Here is a 19,301-nt window from a genome sequence, read left to right as displayed (position 1 = left end):
CACTCTCTGCATGTAAATGGATCAGATGGAGCTCTTTTGCTGAAGAATGTGTTTGAAATGGATTAAATTGAACTTATTTCAACACTAACATAAACAGTGGCAACTAGCCAGAAATCGGAAGCACCAGAATGAAGAAATAACTAAAAACAGCAAAGTCAACCATCCCTGAAAAACCTCGGTAACAGCATAAAAAAAACTACAAAACACAAAGACATCAACATCATATGCTTAAGTGTTAAATGTCCTGTTTTGCTTGTTTGAGGTGTTTTTTTTCTCATCTATAACATCTAATTTACTGTTAAATGGGCCTTCAGCGGATTTCACAGTGCTTTCATTCATTATAATCAAATAGGAAACATCTAAAACATGTAGGATGCCCCAGGTACCCCTCCAAGTGATTTCCAACCAAGGTATCGGGGACTCCCTGCAGAGCACAGTTCAAATGTCTGTCTGTGCTAACTACACATTCTATATGCAGCCTAAGGTTACAGCCATCGTTCCTCATTCCAGCTGACATTGAGTGAAAAGCCGCGTGCACCCTGGGAAGGTTGCCAATGACTCTGAGGGCTCCTGGATAAGCAATCACCCATACACACATTCACTCCTATATCCAGTTTAGTCACCTCATGACTTAGGAAAACATGTCTGTGGACTACAAGGTCCAGATAGAGAACATGCAAACCTCAGAATGATCCCAGTGGCTGGATTTGAACCTACATCTTGCTGTGAGGAGACAGTCTTAACAACTGCAGTGATAAATCCAATGACGATAAACACTCATTACTCAGGTAGGGTGTGTTAGAGTGGAGGCATGCATCTAAAACATGTCTGCAAAGATATGCAGGGGTTAAATTATGAAAGGTTGCTTCAAAGAAATGAAGGTGATCCAGTAAACCACTGTTTGCCAATCCAGCTGCTGGAGACACCCTGCCCTTCAAGTCCACTCATTCAAATGAATGTATAGAGATAAGACATTGGAGGTTTTTATGCATTTCAATCTAGTGTGTGACTGGGAGGCTTTTACGGCATATCCAGGTTCCAGATTGCATTATTGAACATATATAAGTGTAAGATAGAGAAACCTGTGAGTGTGCTGTGGCTCTTTATGGTAATGTTTGCTCCTCGTCCTAATAATCCGTCACCAGTGGACAATCTGATTTAAGCATACAGCAGGTCTGAGAAGCCTCCAATGAAACACAGGTGCCCAGCAGGTCCCACATGGCTCACTATATAGTAAAATATATCCCTGGCAAGCTGTCACACCCACGATTTATCGCGACATGAGGACCTCGGAGTTGCATGTGTCTGCTCCTGCACCGGTGTTCGTTTCTAAAAATGGAGCAGCCTGCAGGGTGAGATGAAGCTGGCACCCACCACCACCGTCGCCTCCTAAAATAACCCCTCCGAGACGCCTTCATTAGACTCCCAGCAATTTATGAATGGCAAACTGAGTCCAGTGCCCAGTCCCAATGTGGAGGAGTGGGGAAGGTGTGGCCGTACGGCGGGGAACGAGAACGAATCCTTCCACAAAACTGCAGCAAGTAACCGTGACGTGACATCGTTAGCTGGGCCTGGTACTCAATGTAGCTCCGAGCTAGCTGCAACACACAGCCGCGTAGCATCAGACATCTGGACAACCAGTCCCCTAAAGTGCCGACATGAGTCTGGCGCAGCCCCGACGAGCAGAAAAAGCACCTTTTATAAACAGTGGTGGACAAACAGCGTCTCCAGGCTGGCTGAGGGGGACAGCGAGCTTTAGCCGGAGCGAGCTAACGAAGACAGCGAGCAGAAAGAAAACGTCTCCTTTAAACTCACATGTTACAATCGGCTTGTTTTCCATGGTATAGATGATCGGCTTTTCCTCTTGACACTCCATAGGTGTTCAGCGGTAGAACTCCATGAAAATGACATACAAACAGAGCTTTATTATTAGCAAGTGCTTATGTGTGCGGTTGTGTTGAATCGATGGGGCCCGTGTCCCCACAGCAGTTCCGGGAAGTGCGTCACCTGTGCGTCATTAAAGGGCCAGCGCCCCATTTTGCTTTGCTTATAAACTGTTATCGCTGCTTAATTTGTTTTTGTGCAAAGATGAACAGGTAACGATCAACTTTAAGCCAAATTGCCAAATAATTTTGCGATTTCTTTCATTTGTTTTTCTTTAATAGAAGGAACTGAGCAATGAAAGCGATCCACCCCCACAATGTTGTGATATTGTAATTTCTTCTTTTTTAAAAATAACTTATTTAACTCGAGTTTAAATATATTTCTATATCTATCACACGTTTTTTGGATTTATTATTATTGTTAATTTTGTATATTAATTTTCATTGTTGAAATTCATTCCAAACGTGTCAAAAACATATTCAAAATATAGGTAGACACAAAATTATTTGAACTAATTTGAATCTATCCATGTATCTATCTCTCTATCCCTCTCTCTTTATATGCATATATATATATATATATATATATATATATATATATATATATATATATATATATATAAAAAGCTTGAATTGTGTATATCTTGTATGTAATAGCTATTTACCAATAGCAATCCATATCACCATCCAAATGCATGTCAATTTATCAACAGTCAATAAAGAACAACCTCATACACTGAAGTACAACTTTTGAAAAAAATGTTTCTTCAATAACATTTTCAAATACCCACATGCTCATTGTAGTTTTATGGAAGTAATGATTTTTTTTTTTACAATCGGCTGAAATAGGACGTTTGTTTGAACCTTTGTCTTACTGATAGAGGTGTGTGTGTGTGTGTGTGTGTGTGTGTGTGTGTGTGTGTGTGTGTGTGTGTGTGTGTGTGTGTGTGTGTGTGTGTGTGTGTGTGTGTGCGTGTGCGTGTGCGTGTGCGTGTGCGTGTGCGTGTGCGAGTGCGTGTGTGTGTGTGTGTTGGTTTCACCTACCTGCCAGTAAACAGCAGCATATGAAAGTGCAATGGTTACTCATTACTCATTTGTAAGAATATTAGGTCCATATTATGAGGCTGGGTTGGACTCTTCTATGTGTGCTCATATATCACTCTTGTTTACATGAACCCAGGGGTGTCCAAGCTGGGTCCTGGAGGGCCTGAGTCCTGCAGGTTTAGCTCCCCCCAGTTGCAGCACACTTGATTGCAATGAGGGAGGCAGGGAGTGAACTAAAACCTGCAGGACAGGGGCCCTCCAGCATCGAGTTTGGACACCCCTGCCCTAACCCTAACCCTGACCATAACCATAACCATAACCATAACCATAACCATAACCATAACATAATCATAACCATAACCATAACCATAACAATAACATAATCATAACCATAACCATAACCATAACCATAACATAATCATAACCATAACCATAACCATAACAATAACATAATCATAACCATAACCCCACATAACCATAAACAATAACAATAACAATAACCATAACCATACCCTAACCATAACATAACCATAAACAATAACCATAACAATAACCATAACCATACCCTAACCATAACATAACCATAACAATAACCATAACCATAACCATAACCATAACCATAACCACAACCACAACAATAACATAATCATAACCATAACCATAACAATAACCATAACCTAACCATAACATAACCATAACATAACCATAACCATAACCCCACATAACCATAACAATAACCATAACAATAACCATAACCATACCCTAACCATAACATAACCATAACATAACCATAACGATAACAATAACCATAACCATAACCATAACCATAACCATACCCTAACCATAACATAACCATAACATAACCATAACAATAACAATAACCATAACCATAACCACAACCATAACAATAACATAATCATAACCATAACCCCACATAACCATAACAATAACCATAACAATAACCATAACCATAACCTAACCATAACATAACCATAACCATAACCATAACCATAACCATAACCACAACCACAACCATAACAATAACCATAACCATAACCTAACCATAACATAACCATAACCCCACATAACCATAACAATAACCATAACAATAACCATAACCATACCCTAACCATAACATAACCATAACATAACCATAACAATAACAATAACCATAACCATAACCATACCCTAACCATAACATAACCATAACATAACCATAACAATAACAATAACCATAACCATAACCATACCCTAACCATAACATAACCATAACATAACCATAACAATAACATAATCATAACCATAACCCCACATAACCATAACAATAACAATAACCATACCCTAACCATAACATAACGCTAACAATAACAATAACCATAACCATAACCATAACTATACCCTAACCATAACCATAACTATACCCCAACCCTAACCCTAACCATAACCATAACCCATTCTGATCGGAATGATCGGAATGATTCAGTAGATGAGCTGCAGCTACCAAGTGCACTTGACTTTTTGAGCATTGAGTGTGAATCTTTATTGTTTCATTGATACATGATTCAGGTTCAGGTTAATAAGCAAACATGTTTTTTTTGCTTGTTTGTGTTTTTGTTTTTTTAGCTTCAACACAGTGACGAAGGCCACGGAAAAGTGTTTGACAATATATCCAGTGACGACTGAATCACACCAAGCAGACCCGAGTCTTTCTTTTCACCTCCCTGCAGTATTTGTCAGAGAGTCCCGTCGCCCTGCCAACGGAAACAGACGTGTGAGACCCGATCCGTCATTTCACTGGTGGGCAAATCTCCAGAACTCACATGAGATCTTTCAGCTTCTTTTCTTTGATCTCATCAAGGCGCAGCTGCTTGAGCCGGGCCTCCTCTCTCAGCCGATCGGCCTCCATGAAGAACTCCCGGCGCCTGGCTACGGCCGACAGCTCGCGCTCCTGCATCTGCTTCCGGATGGCCTGCACGTTACGGTGAGCGTCCTGACGCTGCCTCTCCTGCTGCTCCTTCTCTCTGACGATCGCTGCCTGCTGCACTCTGGGTGGATGACACCGAACCTTGCAAATAACGTTTTGAATTTTTATGGAAAAGGTGAAATTCAGCTGCAAACACAGAGACGAGTCTTACTTCAGCACCCTGTGGAACTCGGCCCTTTCCCGCCCGGCCTGGGTGGACAGGCAGTGCTCTTTGTGACGGACCTGCTCCAAGCGTGCCGCCCTCAGCATCGCTTCCTCCTGGGCTTTCTTGGTGGCTCTCTCTTTCTCATTTCTTCTCCATTCTCTTTCCATAGCTTCTTGGTTCCTCCGAGCGCGAAGCTCATCCTTCAAAACCACACACACGTTAAAGATTTTACATTGGTGACCGTCTGAAGTCCTCCTCTGGGATGGTTCCTGACCTGCTCTGCCTTGTAGTCCTTTGCTCTTTCTTGCTGGGCTCGGAGTTGAGCGATTTCCAAATCTTTCTCCTTCTTAATTCGCTTTTGCTCTGCTTCATATTCGGCCTCCCGTTCCTGTAGAAATGAAATGTAAGCATAAAGAAAACATGAGAAAACACTCCGTGGTTATAAGGTCAGATTGGTTTTCCTCTGACCATTTTCTTTTGGATGTATTCCATATCTCTCCAGTCAGCCAGCCTCTCCTGCTCCTTCCTTTGCTCCTTGGCGTGCATGGTCTCAGCATTGATGCGCATGATCTCCTCCTGCAGAAGCTGTTGCTCCTCTCGTTTCCTCTCCAGGGCCTGGAAGAAGACGAACAGTCACAGAGGAAAACTCAACCCAAAGCCACTGTACAGTATTTAGCACATTTATCAATTTGCATATTGGCACTGTCTCAGTTTCGTTCAACCTACCCTAAAGTCCTCCAGGTTCATTTCTTCCAGTTTGTCTCTGAACTGCTGTCTCTCTTGGTCTTTCATTTCATCTTGCACTTGCTTCTCCACCTGGTGCTGCTGGATCTGGTCATAAATATGCTGCATTCCTCTGCAACGAAACACATAATACCGTACTCAGAAATGCTCTCTGCTCATCAGTCATATATTAAATATGACAGATGTCTCAGGGGTTTTCCTGAGTGTGTCTTGCACCTGATCCGCTGCTGTTTGCGCAGCTCATCAATCTTGTCTATAGTGTCCACGGCTTTGCGGCGCTCCTCCTCCATCATGGCATCCAGACGCCTCTCCTCCGCAGCCATCTCCTCCTGGGTCATTTTCTTTTCTTGGATCTGGAGGTCGCGAACGGCTTGACATTGAGCTCCTAGAATCAACTGAGCGAAACACACATGCTTAGGGGGCTCGCGCTCTTCTCTAAGGTTTTAAACTGCATTTCAGCAGCTGCGTCTTACCTGGTTGAGTTGTTTGATCTCGTCCTCTTGCTCCATTCTTAAAGCGTTGGACCGATCCACCAAACGCTGAGCTCTGTCGCGGGCCTCGAGCTCCAGCTCAGTCAGCACCGGCTTCTCCCTGCGCCACCGGTCCACGTTAAGGATCAGATTCTTCTTTTCCTCCGAGGCTTTCTGGGCGAAGAGACGGATCAAAAACAGTGAAACGCTCGTCGTTTTATATTTAATCTGAGACTCAGATATCACTGCTTTTCAGAAGAGGGTCATGTTTCTTACGAGTTTCTCTTCTTTCTTTATCTGGTAAGCCTTCTTTCTGGCTTCCCTCTCTTCTTTGGTGAGGACGCCGGACGCAGAGGTCATCCGTTCAAACTGAGCACGTGGCAGAATGAGGGACGGTCCTGAAGGATCCTTCGACGGGACCCTGGCAGAATCAACTCAACTTCACTTACAGAAATAGAAACAATAAAAGACTCAAAACGAGAAGAAAAAGGGCAAAAGCCAACCAGGGAAAAAGAATGCATTTGATTAAAAATCAGGAAGTAAGTTGTCCTGACTGATTCGCCATGGCGACTCATACCACAGAGTGGAAGCAGCTTCCTGTTTGACTTTGGAGTGATTGATTCCCTCTGGTTCCCAAATAAGACAGAGCGTAAAGCAGGCAGACTGTCCTCACACTGGACATTTAGAATCTCACTGAGACAATTACTTTTTACATTTGGAGCTAATTATTTAATTGTGTCTGTTGACAGGTGCTCTTCAAAACCCACAGACGGATCGATCCTACCTGAGGTTCCGGATCAGGTCTTTGGTGATGATTTGAATCGTCTCTCCTTCTATGTTCCTCTGAGATCTCACCTTTTCCTGAGGACCTGAGTGTCCCCGTGTCCCCACCTGGACAAGAGTCATCAAGGAAAACTGTCACATTTTGCAGATAATATGTCTCATGGACCGTTGGTAGATTGGCTGTTTTTCAAACGGAAGGTTGCTGATTCAATTCCCCATCTTCCCCTGTCCGCACGTCAAAGTGTTCTTGAGCAAGGCACTGAACCTCTAATTGCTCCCAATGGAAGGACGAGGCGCCTTGCATGAGTGGCAGCCGCCTCTGCTGGTGTGTCAATGTCTTTCAATGGGTGAATGTGATTGACAATGTGAAGTGCTTTGGGACTGCTCAAGCAGCTGAAGAGTGAATATTAAGTGAAATCCATTTGACATGTGGACAGGTAGGGAATCAAACTTGCGACCTCCCAATTGAGAGAGCAGCCAGATGGGACCCTGTGCTGTCATTTCTGTGAGGAAAGGAGCAATATGTGAAAATGTTATAACTTTGCTGTGAATCAATGTAAACATGTCAGCATGTAAATAAAGAAAGTGATTTATCTACATTCTGTGTTGTGACTGAGGCCAGTTCCTTCTATCCTGGTCATCCTGGCTTTCCTCTGGGGAGGGGGGGTAAACAGTTCCTTCTATCCTGGTCATCCTGGCTTTCCTCTGGGGAGGGGGGGTAAACAGTTCCTTCTATCCTGGTCATCCTGGCTTTCCTCTGGGGAGGGGGGTAAACAGTTCCTTCTATCCTGGTCATCCTGGCTTTCCTCTGGGGAGGGGGGGTAAACAGTTCCTTCTATCCTGGTCATCCTGGCTTTCCTCTGGGGAGGGGGGGTAAACAGTTCCTTCTATCCTGGTCATCCTGGCTTTCCTCTGGGGAGGGGGGGTAAACAGTTCCTTCTATCCTGGTCATCCTGGCTTTCCTCTGGGGAGGGGGGTAAACAGTTCCTTCTATCCTGGTCATCCTGGCTTTCCTCTGGGGAGGGGGGGTAAACAGTTCCTTCTATCCTGGTCATCCTGGCTTTCCTCTGGGGAGGGGGGTAAACAGTTCCTTCTATCCTGGTCATCCTGGCTTTCCTCTGGGGAGGGGGGTAAACAGTTCCTTCTCTGTGGGTGGGGGGTTTTTTGGTCTTATTTTTCATTAAACATTAAACATATTTAAACACACACACACACACACACACACACACACACACACACACACACACACACACACACACACACACACACACACACACACACACGGCTCTTCATCATTCTTTAATTAACTTAAATTCGGTGGCTTTATAAACCACATCACAACAAGGACCGGAAGTGTTGTTACCGGGTCCGGGTCCCCGAACAGGTTTTCATCCACGTGAGAGTTCGGTGCAATCGTCCGGTACCGGCCGGGTAAAGACGTGGTTCTGGAGGACGTGGAGCCGGATCCGCCGCGTCTCTGTCGGGATCATTACCGATGAAGTATTTCGACGTCAAGTGGCGCAACGTGACCAAACCGTTCCAACTCACCATCGTTCCGCTCAGCAGTGTTCACCAGTGCGCAGTATTCACTTCAATAAATTCACCAGAACGACGGCTGCACGGTTTTCCAGGGTGACACGGTTTGTTGATTGTTGCCATGGGAACAAACGTGGGGCGGGGCCAGAAGAGTTGTTTCCGGTTTTAAACTTTTTAAATGTATTTTTGTATAGCGAACAAACCCAGAGGACAGCGAAGTCGGGAAGAATTAATTTATTTATCCATTAATTTCTCTATGTTTCATGTATGACAGAACTCAAGAGGGTATTGGGGATTAGAACTGTAAACGGACCAGGAGGTCGCAGGTTCGAGTCCCGCTGTGACCACCTTTCTGCCAGAACATGGTTTATGATTAACACAGCTGCTAAATGACACGAAACAAGAGTAATAGACACCAAGCGACTTGAATGAACTAGGGTTAAAGGATTTTGTGATGCACACAAGTCTTTATTCGGTGGTTCAGCCTACGAATAATCTATAATAATAATGTATTAACTGAAATTGTTAAAGACTCATTCCACCAAAGTGCACATCAGCGCCACCGGAGATCCTTCATTTCTGTGGCAATAAGTCCTCCTTGTAAATCGCGATTGTTGTGTTTGCCTGTTAATCCTACTCTGCCATGCTTACACCAGCTTAGCCCTGTATATATTAGTATTTCATTTAATATTACTTATTTACCTTGATTCTGCAATATTGATTACTTCAACTTCTATTCTATTCATTCTGTGTCGAGCTAGGTTACAAGAATTTCCCCCCAAAAATGAATAGAGTATTTCTGATTCCAAATAAGATTCAACAAATTCAATAATCCCTCGTCACAGTTTGGTGAAATTCATTCAGAACCTTGTAATTAATTTATAATTGTTTTCGTGCATTTTGCAATTAACGGGACGGAAGCTTGTAAAGTCCCTTAACAAGTTTATAGGAGAGACGTGAGTAATACAATGCTGCCATCTGGAGGCGAAACCGTGAATAACACTAATATATACAAATAGGCTTCCAGGATCTGCTTTTACGATCTACACACAAAATGAACTTCAAACTTTTTTTAATCACCATTTTTTTGGTGACTTTTTTTTCTCACTCTCCCTGCCCATCATCTTTTTTATTGGAATCGTTTTCAACGTTTCTCTACCGTCCTCTGATTGTTTCTCCTTTTTCTAATCTTTAGGTTGAATCTCAGCACCATCTCCTTTCCCGGGTCTCTCATCTCCATTCTCTCCTTCCTCTGCTTTTATATTTTCCTTCTTCAGCCCTGAGTTATCTTTCTCAATCGTCCTTTCGACATCCTCCTTTGTACTTTTTGTGCTCTCACCATCTCCCTCTTTGGTCACCTCATGTCCATCGTCTCCCCGTCCTTCTTTATCCATCTTATCACTAACACCTTCCTCTTCCTCTTCCTCTCCCTCGGCCTCTTCTCGCTCCCACTCTACCTCTCCTCCGACCCCTTCCCCTCTTCCTTGTGCCCTGCCCTCTTCCTGCCCGTCATCTGGCAGTGCCAACAATGCTGCCACCTCCACCTCCAGCTGCTCCACCCTGGCCTGCATCTTCCGGCTGCTGGACTCTAACTCCACCATCAGTCGAGCCAGTTTGGTCTGCAGGACCTCCAAGTTGTTCTCCAGCCTCCCTATCTTGGCGTCCACTTTCTCCACCGTCGCCTCCACCGCCTCCCCGTTCTCCTCCAACATGCCCATCTTGATGAGGATCTGTCTGCCCTTCTCCTCCAGGTGACGTTTGGCTGCAGGGAACTCGGACAGCACGTCTGTCAGGTCTTCTTTGGACAGGCTGAACAGGTCAGAGTAGCCGATGCTCCGGATGTTGGCCGTGCGACGATTGCCAGACTTATTTCCTGCAGGAAAACAGGGAATTCAGTTTGAACTTCAAACGATACTTGCAAGCCAAAGGCAAAGGTGTAACACAAACTGTTAGGGGATGATGTCACTAATTCACATAATATGTAAGGCTTTTCCTGTTACAATCTTCAATTTGATCCTGTTTCAGTCCATGTGACTGCTTATTGTTTGTGACAAAGTCTGATCTTTCACTTTTGACTACATTTGTTACTTCTATAGTGCCAAACTTCTATAGGGGTGTCAAACACATTTCAGTTCAGGGGCCACATACTGCATAGTTTCACACAGCGGACAGGTAAAACTGTGCCGTAATAACCTTTACATTTAAACTTTAACATTTTTCTTTGTTTACATGATGAAAAGTCTCGATTCTCACTAAAGTCCAAACAATTATAAACAAAAATGACAACAATTTCAACATAAAGCTGACTTTAAAGACGCAAAATATAGTGAAATGTCCAAAAAACATGCACAAAGAATGTTTTAGATATGTTCTAGATTGCGAGCACCGAGCTTGCTCTCTTTCAGGGCAGCGTCACCGATATCTCAGCTCGCGTCTCAGTGTTGTTAGGACATTCCTTTTTTTTAAAAATCAATGTTTTCTTTGACATGTTTTCCCATTTGCTCGGTGCTTTGGCTGATTGGAGCCTCTCGCCCACGAGCCTTATGTTTGACAGCCCTGATGTAGAGGGAATGTCACGTTACGACCCTCTATAGGACTTTAGTGGGCATGTCAGTTATGTAACATCACCACATGATGCTTCCCGCAAAGAAATATAAACGGTAGTAAAGCACAATAAAGTAAGATCGATTAGTCCAGTGAACTAATCAATCTTCACTGCTTCTGGGCTTGTGGGGAAACTTGGATGTGAGATCCTGTGCATGATGGGAGGCAGTGGGAGACTGATCCACAGCTGAATTCACTGCTCATGCAAACTGCTGAGTCAGGTCTTTCAGAGTGAGGAGGAAGTGACCACTGGGAGAAACTCTTGATTCAGAGGTGAAAATGGCAGTCGAACCATTAATCCTGGCACTGGAAGATAACCTGCTCTCAGACCACAGCCGCATTAAATCCTCCTTCTCAGTGGGAATCGTCGTTCTTCAATGACGATAAAAACGTCTAATTGTGCCTCTTGTCAACTCTTAAGCATCTTAAAATCATTCAGCGGTCTGTTACTCTGTTTTTCTTCTGGCATACATGCATTTCGTAACGATGTTCAGAAATCTGCAGTATGAATGAACCTTTCTTATTACGTCAGCTTTCTGGCTTTGCTGCAGCAACCAACACTGTTAAACTGTGGGTACTAATATTCCTGACTTTCAAAGTAAAATAAAAAAAGCTTCTCGACTGCAGCTATTCACAACACCGAGTCAAAGATCTGTCTGTTTCTTTCCAACGACACGTCTTCATCTCCTGCGATAAATAGACGTTGTGAGAACATGTGCGAAGGACTTACCTTTGATGTTAAGAATACTAATTTCCCCAAAGAAATTCCCCCCGCTCAGCACGGCAAACTCCGTCACCCCGTCATCTGCTACAACTGCCAGTTTTCCGTCTTTGATGATGTACATTTCATGTCCCACGTCCCCTTTCCTGCACACGTACTCTCCTGGACTGAACACCTGCAAGACAGACCCGATTTATTTATTTATTTATATCTATTTATATCTATTTACTTATTTATTTGTATCCATTTATTTATCTATTTATTTATTTATCAATGTATCTATTTGTCTATTTATTTATCAATCTATTTATTTATTTATCTATTAATCTATTTATTTATTTATTTATGTATCTATTTGTCTATTTATCTATTTATTTATCTATTTATCCATTAATCTATTTATTTATCTATGTATCAATTTGTCTATTTATTTATTTATCTATGTATCTATTTATTTATAATCTATTTGTTTGTTTATTTATTTATCTAGTTGTCTAGTTATTTATTTATCTATGTATCTATTTATTTATCTAGTTATCTATGTATCTATTTGTCTATTTATTTATCTATTTATTTATTTATTTATCTATGTATCTATTTATTTATTTATTATTTATTTATCTATCTATGTAACTATTTGTCTATTTATTTATTTATTTATATATCTATTTATTTATTTATTAATTTATTTATTTATCTAGTTGTCTAGTTATTTATTTATTTATCTATGTATCTATTTATTTATCTAGTTATCTATGTATCTATTTATTTATCTATTTATTTATTTATTTATCTATGTATCTATTTATTTATTTATTAATCTATTTATCTATCTATGTAACTATTTGTCTATTTATTTATTTATATATCTATTTATTTATTAATTTATTTATTTATTTATCTAGTTGTCTCGTTATTTATTTATTTATCTATGTATCTATTTATTTATTTATTTATTGCTTTGATAGTTTATCAATGAGTCCGGTGCTGCTGCCGGTTATTTTGCTTGGTGGTTCCGGTCGGAGGGTTTGTGTGATGGCAGGCAGTGCAAAGGTCCGTTGGTTCTGTCTGTGATGTCTCTTCATTTTTTCATTGTACAAATTCAAGTTCTCCGCTCCAGTACTTCACAATCCACAGCATGTGTCCTCAGTGAGCCGTGCAGAAAGCCCGACCCTGGGACGTGTCGGAGCAGTGAGAATAGCAGGATTTTACACTCCTGCTCTGACAGAAGGACGAGTCAGGCCGTGGCCCAGTGCTACCACTTACCCTCTCTGTTAATTCATCTGATAGCGTCACTGTGACTCTTCCACACTCGACCTGAGCTCATATTGTTGATGATGCCTTAAGGTAGTGACCTGATGGTGAGCAAAGTAGCTGCCACGCCATGCTGTCAGGGGGCGTCTGGTAAAAACAGCTCAGGAGACGTCTTGTGGACATTTCACTGTGACTTGCACCAGAAGCACCATTAAAATTGGCCTTATGTTGCCATCGTACTTATTTTCAACAGGAATTGTTTTGTTTTGCAGAAATGTAGACATTTCCATCAGGTATAGCTGCACAAAGAAAATAAAGTTCGAGTTTAAATTTAATGGTTGTTATGGAACTATTTTACTGCTCAAGATGAAATTTGGCTCCTGAAATAAAATGTGTTTGACAAAATGACCTAAGAAGTTCCAAACTACACAGAAAAAATGTGAACTAAAACTGCTTATATATGATAACCCTGACTTCATCCCAGGAAGAAGAATGTGTGAGGGGAACTGGTTCCAGAGCAGTCAGGGTGACTGAGTCTAGTTTGCATGTTGTTTCTCTGCATGTGTGGGTTTTGCCTGTATAATCCAGTTTCCTCCTACAGTCAAATAACAGACATTTGAGAGACACACACACACACACACACACACACACACACACACACACACACACACACACACACACACACACACACACACACACATATGTGTGTTGTGACTGACTTGGACTCGCTGGATAACAATCCCAGTGAAGCACCTCTGTGACTTTAAGCTCTGACTTGGCATCTATAATTCAAGTGTCACATCAATAACGTTCCCCGGTCTGCCTACTTCCATCTATGAAACATCAATCGTTTCCGCCCCTCCCCCACCCCCACACTGCCGTCATCTTAGTCCACAGCCTCGTCACTTCTTGTCTGGATTATTGTAGCTCTCTCCACTTTCTGTCTGGATTATTGAAACACTCTCTCCACTTCCTGCCTGTCTGGACCACCACATCATTCCAGTCCTCCATCAGCTCATCCACCAACCACATCACTCGTGTCCTCCATCAGCTCGTCCACCCACCAGATCAGCTCCAGTCCTCCATCAGCTTCTCCACCAATCACATCACTCCTGTCCTCATCAGCTCCAGTCCTCCATCAGCTCCTCCACCCACCACCTCATTCAACTTCTCCATCAGCTCCTCCACCCACCAAATCACTCCAGTCCTCCATCAGCTCCAGTCCTCTATCAGCTCCTTCACCCACGACATCACTCCAGTCCTCCATCAGCTCCTCCACCCACCAGATCACTCGTGTCCTCCATCAGCTCGTCCACCCACCACATCACTCGTGTCCTCCATCAGCTTCTCCACCCATCACATCACTCCTGTGCTCATCAACTCAAGTCCTCTATCAGCTCCTCCACCCACGACATCACTCCAGTCGTCCATCAGCTTATCCACCCACGACATCACTCCATTCCTCCATCAGCTCATCCACCCATCACATCACTCCAGTCCTCCATCAGCTCCTCCACCCACCACATCACTCAAGTCCTCCATCAGCTCCTCCACCCATGACATCACTCCAGTCCTCCATCAGCTCATTCACCCACCACATCACTCCAGTCCTCCATCAGCTCCTCCACTCACCACATCACTCAAGTCCTCCATCAGCTCCTCCACCCATCACATCATTCCTGTCCTCCATCAGCCCCAGTCCTCCATCAGCTCCTCCACCCATCACATCACTCCAGTCCTCCATCAGCTCCTCCCACCACCACATCACTCAAGTCCTCCATCAGCTCCTCCACCCATCACATCATTCCTGTCCTCCATCAGCCCCAGTCCTCAATCAGCTCCTCCACCCATCACATCACTCCAGTCCTCCATCAGCTCCTCCCACCACCACATCACTCAAGTCCTCCATCAGCTCCTCCACCCATCACATCATTCCTGTCCTCCATCAGCCCCAGTCCTCAATCAGCTCCTCCACCCATCACATCACTCCAGTCCTCCATCAGCTACTCCCACCACCATATCACTCCAGTCCTCCATCAGCTCGTCCTCCATTCAGCAGCTCTGCTCCTCCACCCGTCCCTCCACCATGAGGAGCTTTCAGCCACTCTACTTCTCCACCCGTCTCTCCACCACGAGGAGCTTTCAGCCACTCTGCTCCTCATCTCTGGAACTCATTACCTCATCAACTGAGAAACCTGGACTCATTCCAACACTTCAAATCTCAAGTCAAAACACTTTGTTCAAAACTTTACTGTTTTAATGCACTGCTCCAACCGATTGTACGGTGTCCTTGAGTGCCAAGAAAGGCACCTTGAAATAAAATGTATTATTATTGATAATATTATTATTAGTAGTAGTATTATTTGTATTATCATTATTGGTATTATTATTATTTTTACTATTATTAGTAGTAGTAGTAGTAGTAGTATTTGTATTATTATTATTAGTAGTAGTAGTAGTAGTATTTTTACTATTATTATAATTATTATTATTATTAGTAGTAGTAGTAGTAGTAGTAGTATTCAGTGTTCCTATAACAGGTATCACTCTGATAATGTCTCACTTTCCTATTGAAGGAAAGTGAGACATTATCCGTCCCTGTGTTTGACAGTGTGTCTGTGGTGTATTCTCGTTCACCATTAGCCCACTACAGTCTGTCTGCCCTGACCTGTGGTGTGAGTTTGAGAACCAGCTCCTCCAGCAGACTCTTCTCACAGCTCTGGAAGATGGTGACTTTGGACAGGATGGAAAGGTGAACGCTGACAGCAATCTCTGTCCTCATGTGCACAGGCAGCTGCTGCAGGATTTCATTCTCCCGCATGATCTTCTTGTTAATGTGAAGATGCTGGTACCAGTTGTCGATTCGCTGTCGAAGTTCCTTGCTAATGTGGTGGCTACGCAGGTATGCCTTCACCTGAGAGAGGAAGAAAAGAGAGTGTCATTGGCGATAACACCGATCAGCAGGAACAGGATGACCCCTGGTCACTGGTCTGCAGTGGTTAGAGTCCATCAGAAGTACCAGTGGGTGCCTGCCAATGTTGACACCTTGCCATTGCTGAAAGAGCTAAATCAGTTATCTGAGAATCAGAACTGGACCACGGAGCGATGGGACGAGGTCGGCTGCTGTGGTGAATCACGTTTCTGTTAACAGCAAGTGGATGGTGAGCCTAAAGCACCAGGTTGCACTATGGGTAGAAAGCAAGCGGTCCGAGGCCGTGCCATGCTTGGGGGAGTGTGGGTCCTGCCCTCCATGTGGATGATGATTGCTCTCTAGCTCATTGTTACAGGCCATGTACAACCTAGAATCCAAATCCCTTGGTGGCAGTGGGCTCTGTCACACCATAACATGAAGCAAACATGGTTCACTAATGTTGGCCTGAGCTCCAAATTCCCCAAACCTTGATCCAATGACTGAAGTATCTATAGGAAGTGCTAGTTTTCCTCAAAAATGATCCCTACTATTGAGGGCCGAGAATTAACTTGACTTGAGTTTCACTCAAAAAGAATGATTTTTTAAAACATTTTTTAGGAGCTACTGTTGCTCTGGATCACTTTTCCCAGAATCCTAGTCTCTGTCTGGAAATCATAATATTTGTCTAAATTCCAGGTTCAGTAAAAAAAACATAAAAAATATCTTTTTTCATCAACCATCTTTTTTTCCAATGTGAAACACCAAAATGTTAGCTCTGCTAGCCAAGCTGCTACACCCCACCAATAATGTAATAAAGCCAGTAATAACAGGAATGTTCACAGTGGCACCCTGAGGACCGGTCAAACAGCGCTAAAGGTGGATGCCCTGGTCCGTGTGAGACAAACAAGCTCCATCCATGTAAAAAACCATCTCACAGCTTGTCAGACTTAGAGGATCTTCTGCTCTCAGAGGGCCGGGGCAGCAAAGGCAGAGCTACACAATATTAGTCCTAATGTTATGGCTGATTGCTACGTCTCAGTTCTTTGATTCCATTATGTTTCCTTAATCCTGCCAGTCAGACAACTTACCAGTTCATGATTGGGGAAGAAGACATTATCACGGTCCCTGAGGCTTGTGATGACGTTGCCAACATTGCCAACAATCGATGCAAACACCAGCACAGCAATGAGCAGGTCAGCAATCATAAACAGGTACTCCTCCTCCCTGTGGGGCAGAGGGGTGTCTCCAACTGTGGTGAAAATCTGGGCGGAGAACCAGAAGCAGTAAAAGTACTGCCGCCGCATGGAGGCAAACTGTGGGTTGGTGGTGTTGGGGTAAACCCAGGGGTCGCTCCCGAAGCCAATGTAGTTGGACAGTGCGAAGTAGAGACAGGCATTCCAGTGGATCAGCACGAAGATGTAGATCATCAGCTTGGAGATGCGGAAGGTGTTGGGGTAGGACGTCCTCGTCTCCATGCGATCCAGCGCCTCGCTGAGTCGCGGCGTGCGCAGGAGCCGGTTGATCCTCACCAGGGGGGTTTGGATGCCAAAAGCAAAATAGAGGAAGTCGGTGGGCAGCAAGGAGGCCAGGTCTCTTAGGAAACCTTTAGAGTGCAGGTAACGAGTCTTCAAGCAACTCAGGTCTTTAATCAGGATGCCCTGATCCAAGTAACCTGAAAATGTTTGGAAAAGGATTTGAAACACATGAAAAAGGACTTGACACACACGGTCACAGTCCACACTTAAACTACCCAGAAGTAATAAATGCATCTGACTGGGAATGTTCACACTAGAGGTAGGGAAGCAGTGCTTCAAGTGTTCTTATCTTCTAATACCTCAAGTGGCGGTGGGTTGAACAAGCTGCAAAGTAACCTCTCTGCTTGGAAAAGATCTTTGCAGCTGAGAAGAGACATTATTTAAAATAGATCAAGTCTAATGATCAACGGCCTTGAGCGCTCAGAAAAACCAAAGAGCTAAAAACCCACATTTTAGATTATTTTGTATTTTTCTTAAACTTTTTAAAACTTTTAAAACGTCATTGATATCTCAGCTCAGGCCTGACTATTATGTTCTGTCAGCTACTCTGGATGGCCGGCGTTTTGGCCCACAGGCCTGGTGTTTGAACCCCTGATCTAACCACACAACAGGCCTAACATTTAAAGAAAATATTAGTGTTTTGATATTATCATTAATCAAAACATATAAAATGGTGATTGGGACGACAGTATTTGGGATATGTGTTGAGATCTGTGAACACCTCAATTTTTATCTTCATATTGCTCATTTCATGTGCATTATAAAAAATAAAGATTAATTTGAGTGATTCTCATGAAGGTGTTTCACCTGAGTGAAGCGTGATGATCATGTCTATTATGTACATGAGGTCAGACAGGTAGTCGAGCGTGAGCCACACAGGAAGGTAGCTCAGTGCGATGTCAGTGAAGCAAGTCCTGCAAAAAACATGGTCAAAACCCTCTCTACTCTGAAAGAACATGAAATAGTGAGACGTTTAAACACTATCTGAGACCAATAAAATGCTGACCTTAAAATGATGATGACCCAGTTGTAGATGATGGGGACCAGCATGCCCTGCAGCCAAACATAATAAAAGTTGTCTGCTGGATCGAGCACCCAGCGTGTCCAGCTGGGAAGCAGATCGGGAGGAAGGAGATGAACTGGGAGACGTTAATCACGTTCGCAGGAAATACACAAAACAAAGAGCTTTGTTTCCTTCTTTTTTAAAGTGAATTGTTGCTGTGGTTTTGAGGAATTCTGTCAAACTTGACGCAAGCGAATCATATCAATTGCTTAATAAGTTGTCTGAAGAAAACTGTTGAGGTCATTTTTGGATGTACTCACTTGAAGTTCAGCACCAGTCTCAGGAAGGAGTTCTGTTTCCCTCCATCCTTGGTGCCCTCCTCCCCTGCATCGTCGACTTTCTGCCCTCGATGCCACCTGAACAGCCTCTGCCACTGGTTCCTTTCAGCAGTAACAGGACCTGCTTTATCCATTCTGCATATTTCATATTCAAACTAATGCATTTCTGAATCCGCCGCGTCTTCCCAGCTCACCGGAATGCTTCCTCACTCCGGGAAGGTGCACCGTTAGCGTGAGGCACCGGCGAATCGTCCGCCTGACAACCCCTGCAGCTGAGCTCTGCTTGGTGATGCTGGTCTCTATGGAGAGAAAACCATAACAGAGGCACAGGCGTCTTCTGGGAATC

At 43.5% G+C, this 19,301-nt stretch overlaps 3 protein-coding genes across 3 annotated transcripts in view; all 3 read right to left on the bottom strand.

The window, feature by feature from the left end:
* The window catches only part of trappc10 (trafficking protein particle complex subunit 10), a 40,748-nt gene extending 38,755 nt beyond the window's left edge, over positions 1–1,993 (bottom strand). Inside the window, exon 1 of the mRNA XM_080477996.1 lies at positions 1,816–1,993. Within this exon, the coding sequence (XP_080334122.1) occupies positions 1,816–1,876 (61 nt within the window). The 5' untranslated portion in view covers positions 1,877–1,993. The remainder of the gene's footprint in view (positions 1–1,815) is intronic.
* Positions 1,994–4,446: 2,453 nt separating this feature from the next.
* cfap45 (cilia and flagella associated protein 45) lies at positions 4,447–8,729 on the bottom strand. Its single transcript, XM_080478758.1, has 12 exons — positions 8,602–8,729; positions 8,417–8,530; positions 7,055–7,161; positions 6,547–6,691; positions 6,274–6,444; positions 6,017–6,195; positions 5,783–5,912; positions 5,525–5,671; positions 5,331–5,444; positions 5,063–5,256; positions 4,748–4,972; positions 4,447–4,678 (listed from the first exon to the last, which is right to left on the bottom strand). Exons 1-12 carry the CDS (start codon positions 8,602–8,604, stop codon positions 4,612–4,614), a joined length of 1,596 nt encoding a protein of 531 aa, XP_080334884.1. The 5' UTR covers positions 8,605–8,729; the 3' UTR covers positions 4,447–4,611.
* Positions 8,730–9,773: 1,044 nt separating this feature from the next.
* On the bottom strand, positions 9,774–19,089 carry cnga4 (cyclic nucleotide gated channel subunit alpha 4; the record flags this gene model as incomplete). The annotated part of the gene is made up of 7 exons (XM_080478149.1): positions 9,774–10,462; positions 11,924–12,089; positions 15,837–16,082; positions 17,168–17,751; positions 18,422–18,528; positions 18,621–18,722; positions 18,938–19,089. 7 exons carry the CDS (start codon positions 19,087–19,089, stop codon positions 9,774–9,776), a joined length of 2,046 nt encoding a protein of 681 aa, XP_080334275.1.
* Positions 19,090–19,301: the final 212 nt, after the last annotated feature.

This window comes from Lipophrys pholis, assembly GCF_963383615.2.
Source record: "Lipophrys pholis genome assembly, chromosome: 13".
Taxonomy (NCBI): Eukaryota; Metazoa; Chordata; class Actinopteri; order Blenniiformes; family Blenniidae; genus Lipophrys; species Lipophrys pholis.
This window is presented reverse-complemented; position numbering and strand designations above follow the sequence as displayed.

Bases quoted from the DNA above. Each gene is read 5' to 3' on its own strand.
- cfap45 (XM_080478758.1), bottom strand. The intron at 5,445-5,524 runs GTCAGAGGAAAA...TCATTTCTACAG, and splicing joins AATACATCCAAAAGAAAATG to GAACGGGAGGCCGAATATGA. The intron at 4,679-4,747 runs GTGAGTTCTGGA...TTCCGTTGGCAG, and splicing joins AAGAAGCTGAAAGATCTCAT to GGCGACGGGACTCTCTGACA.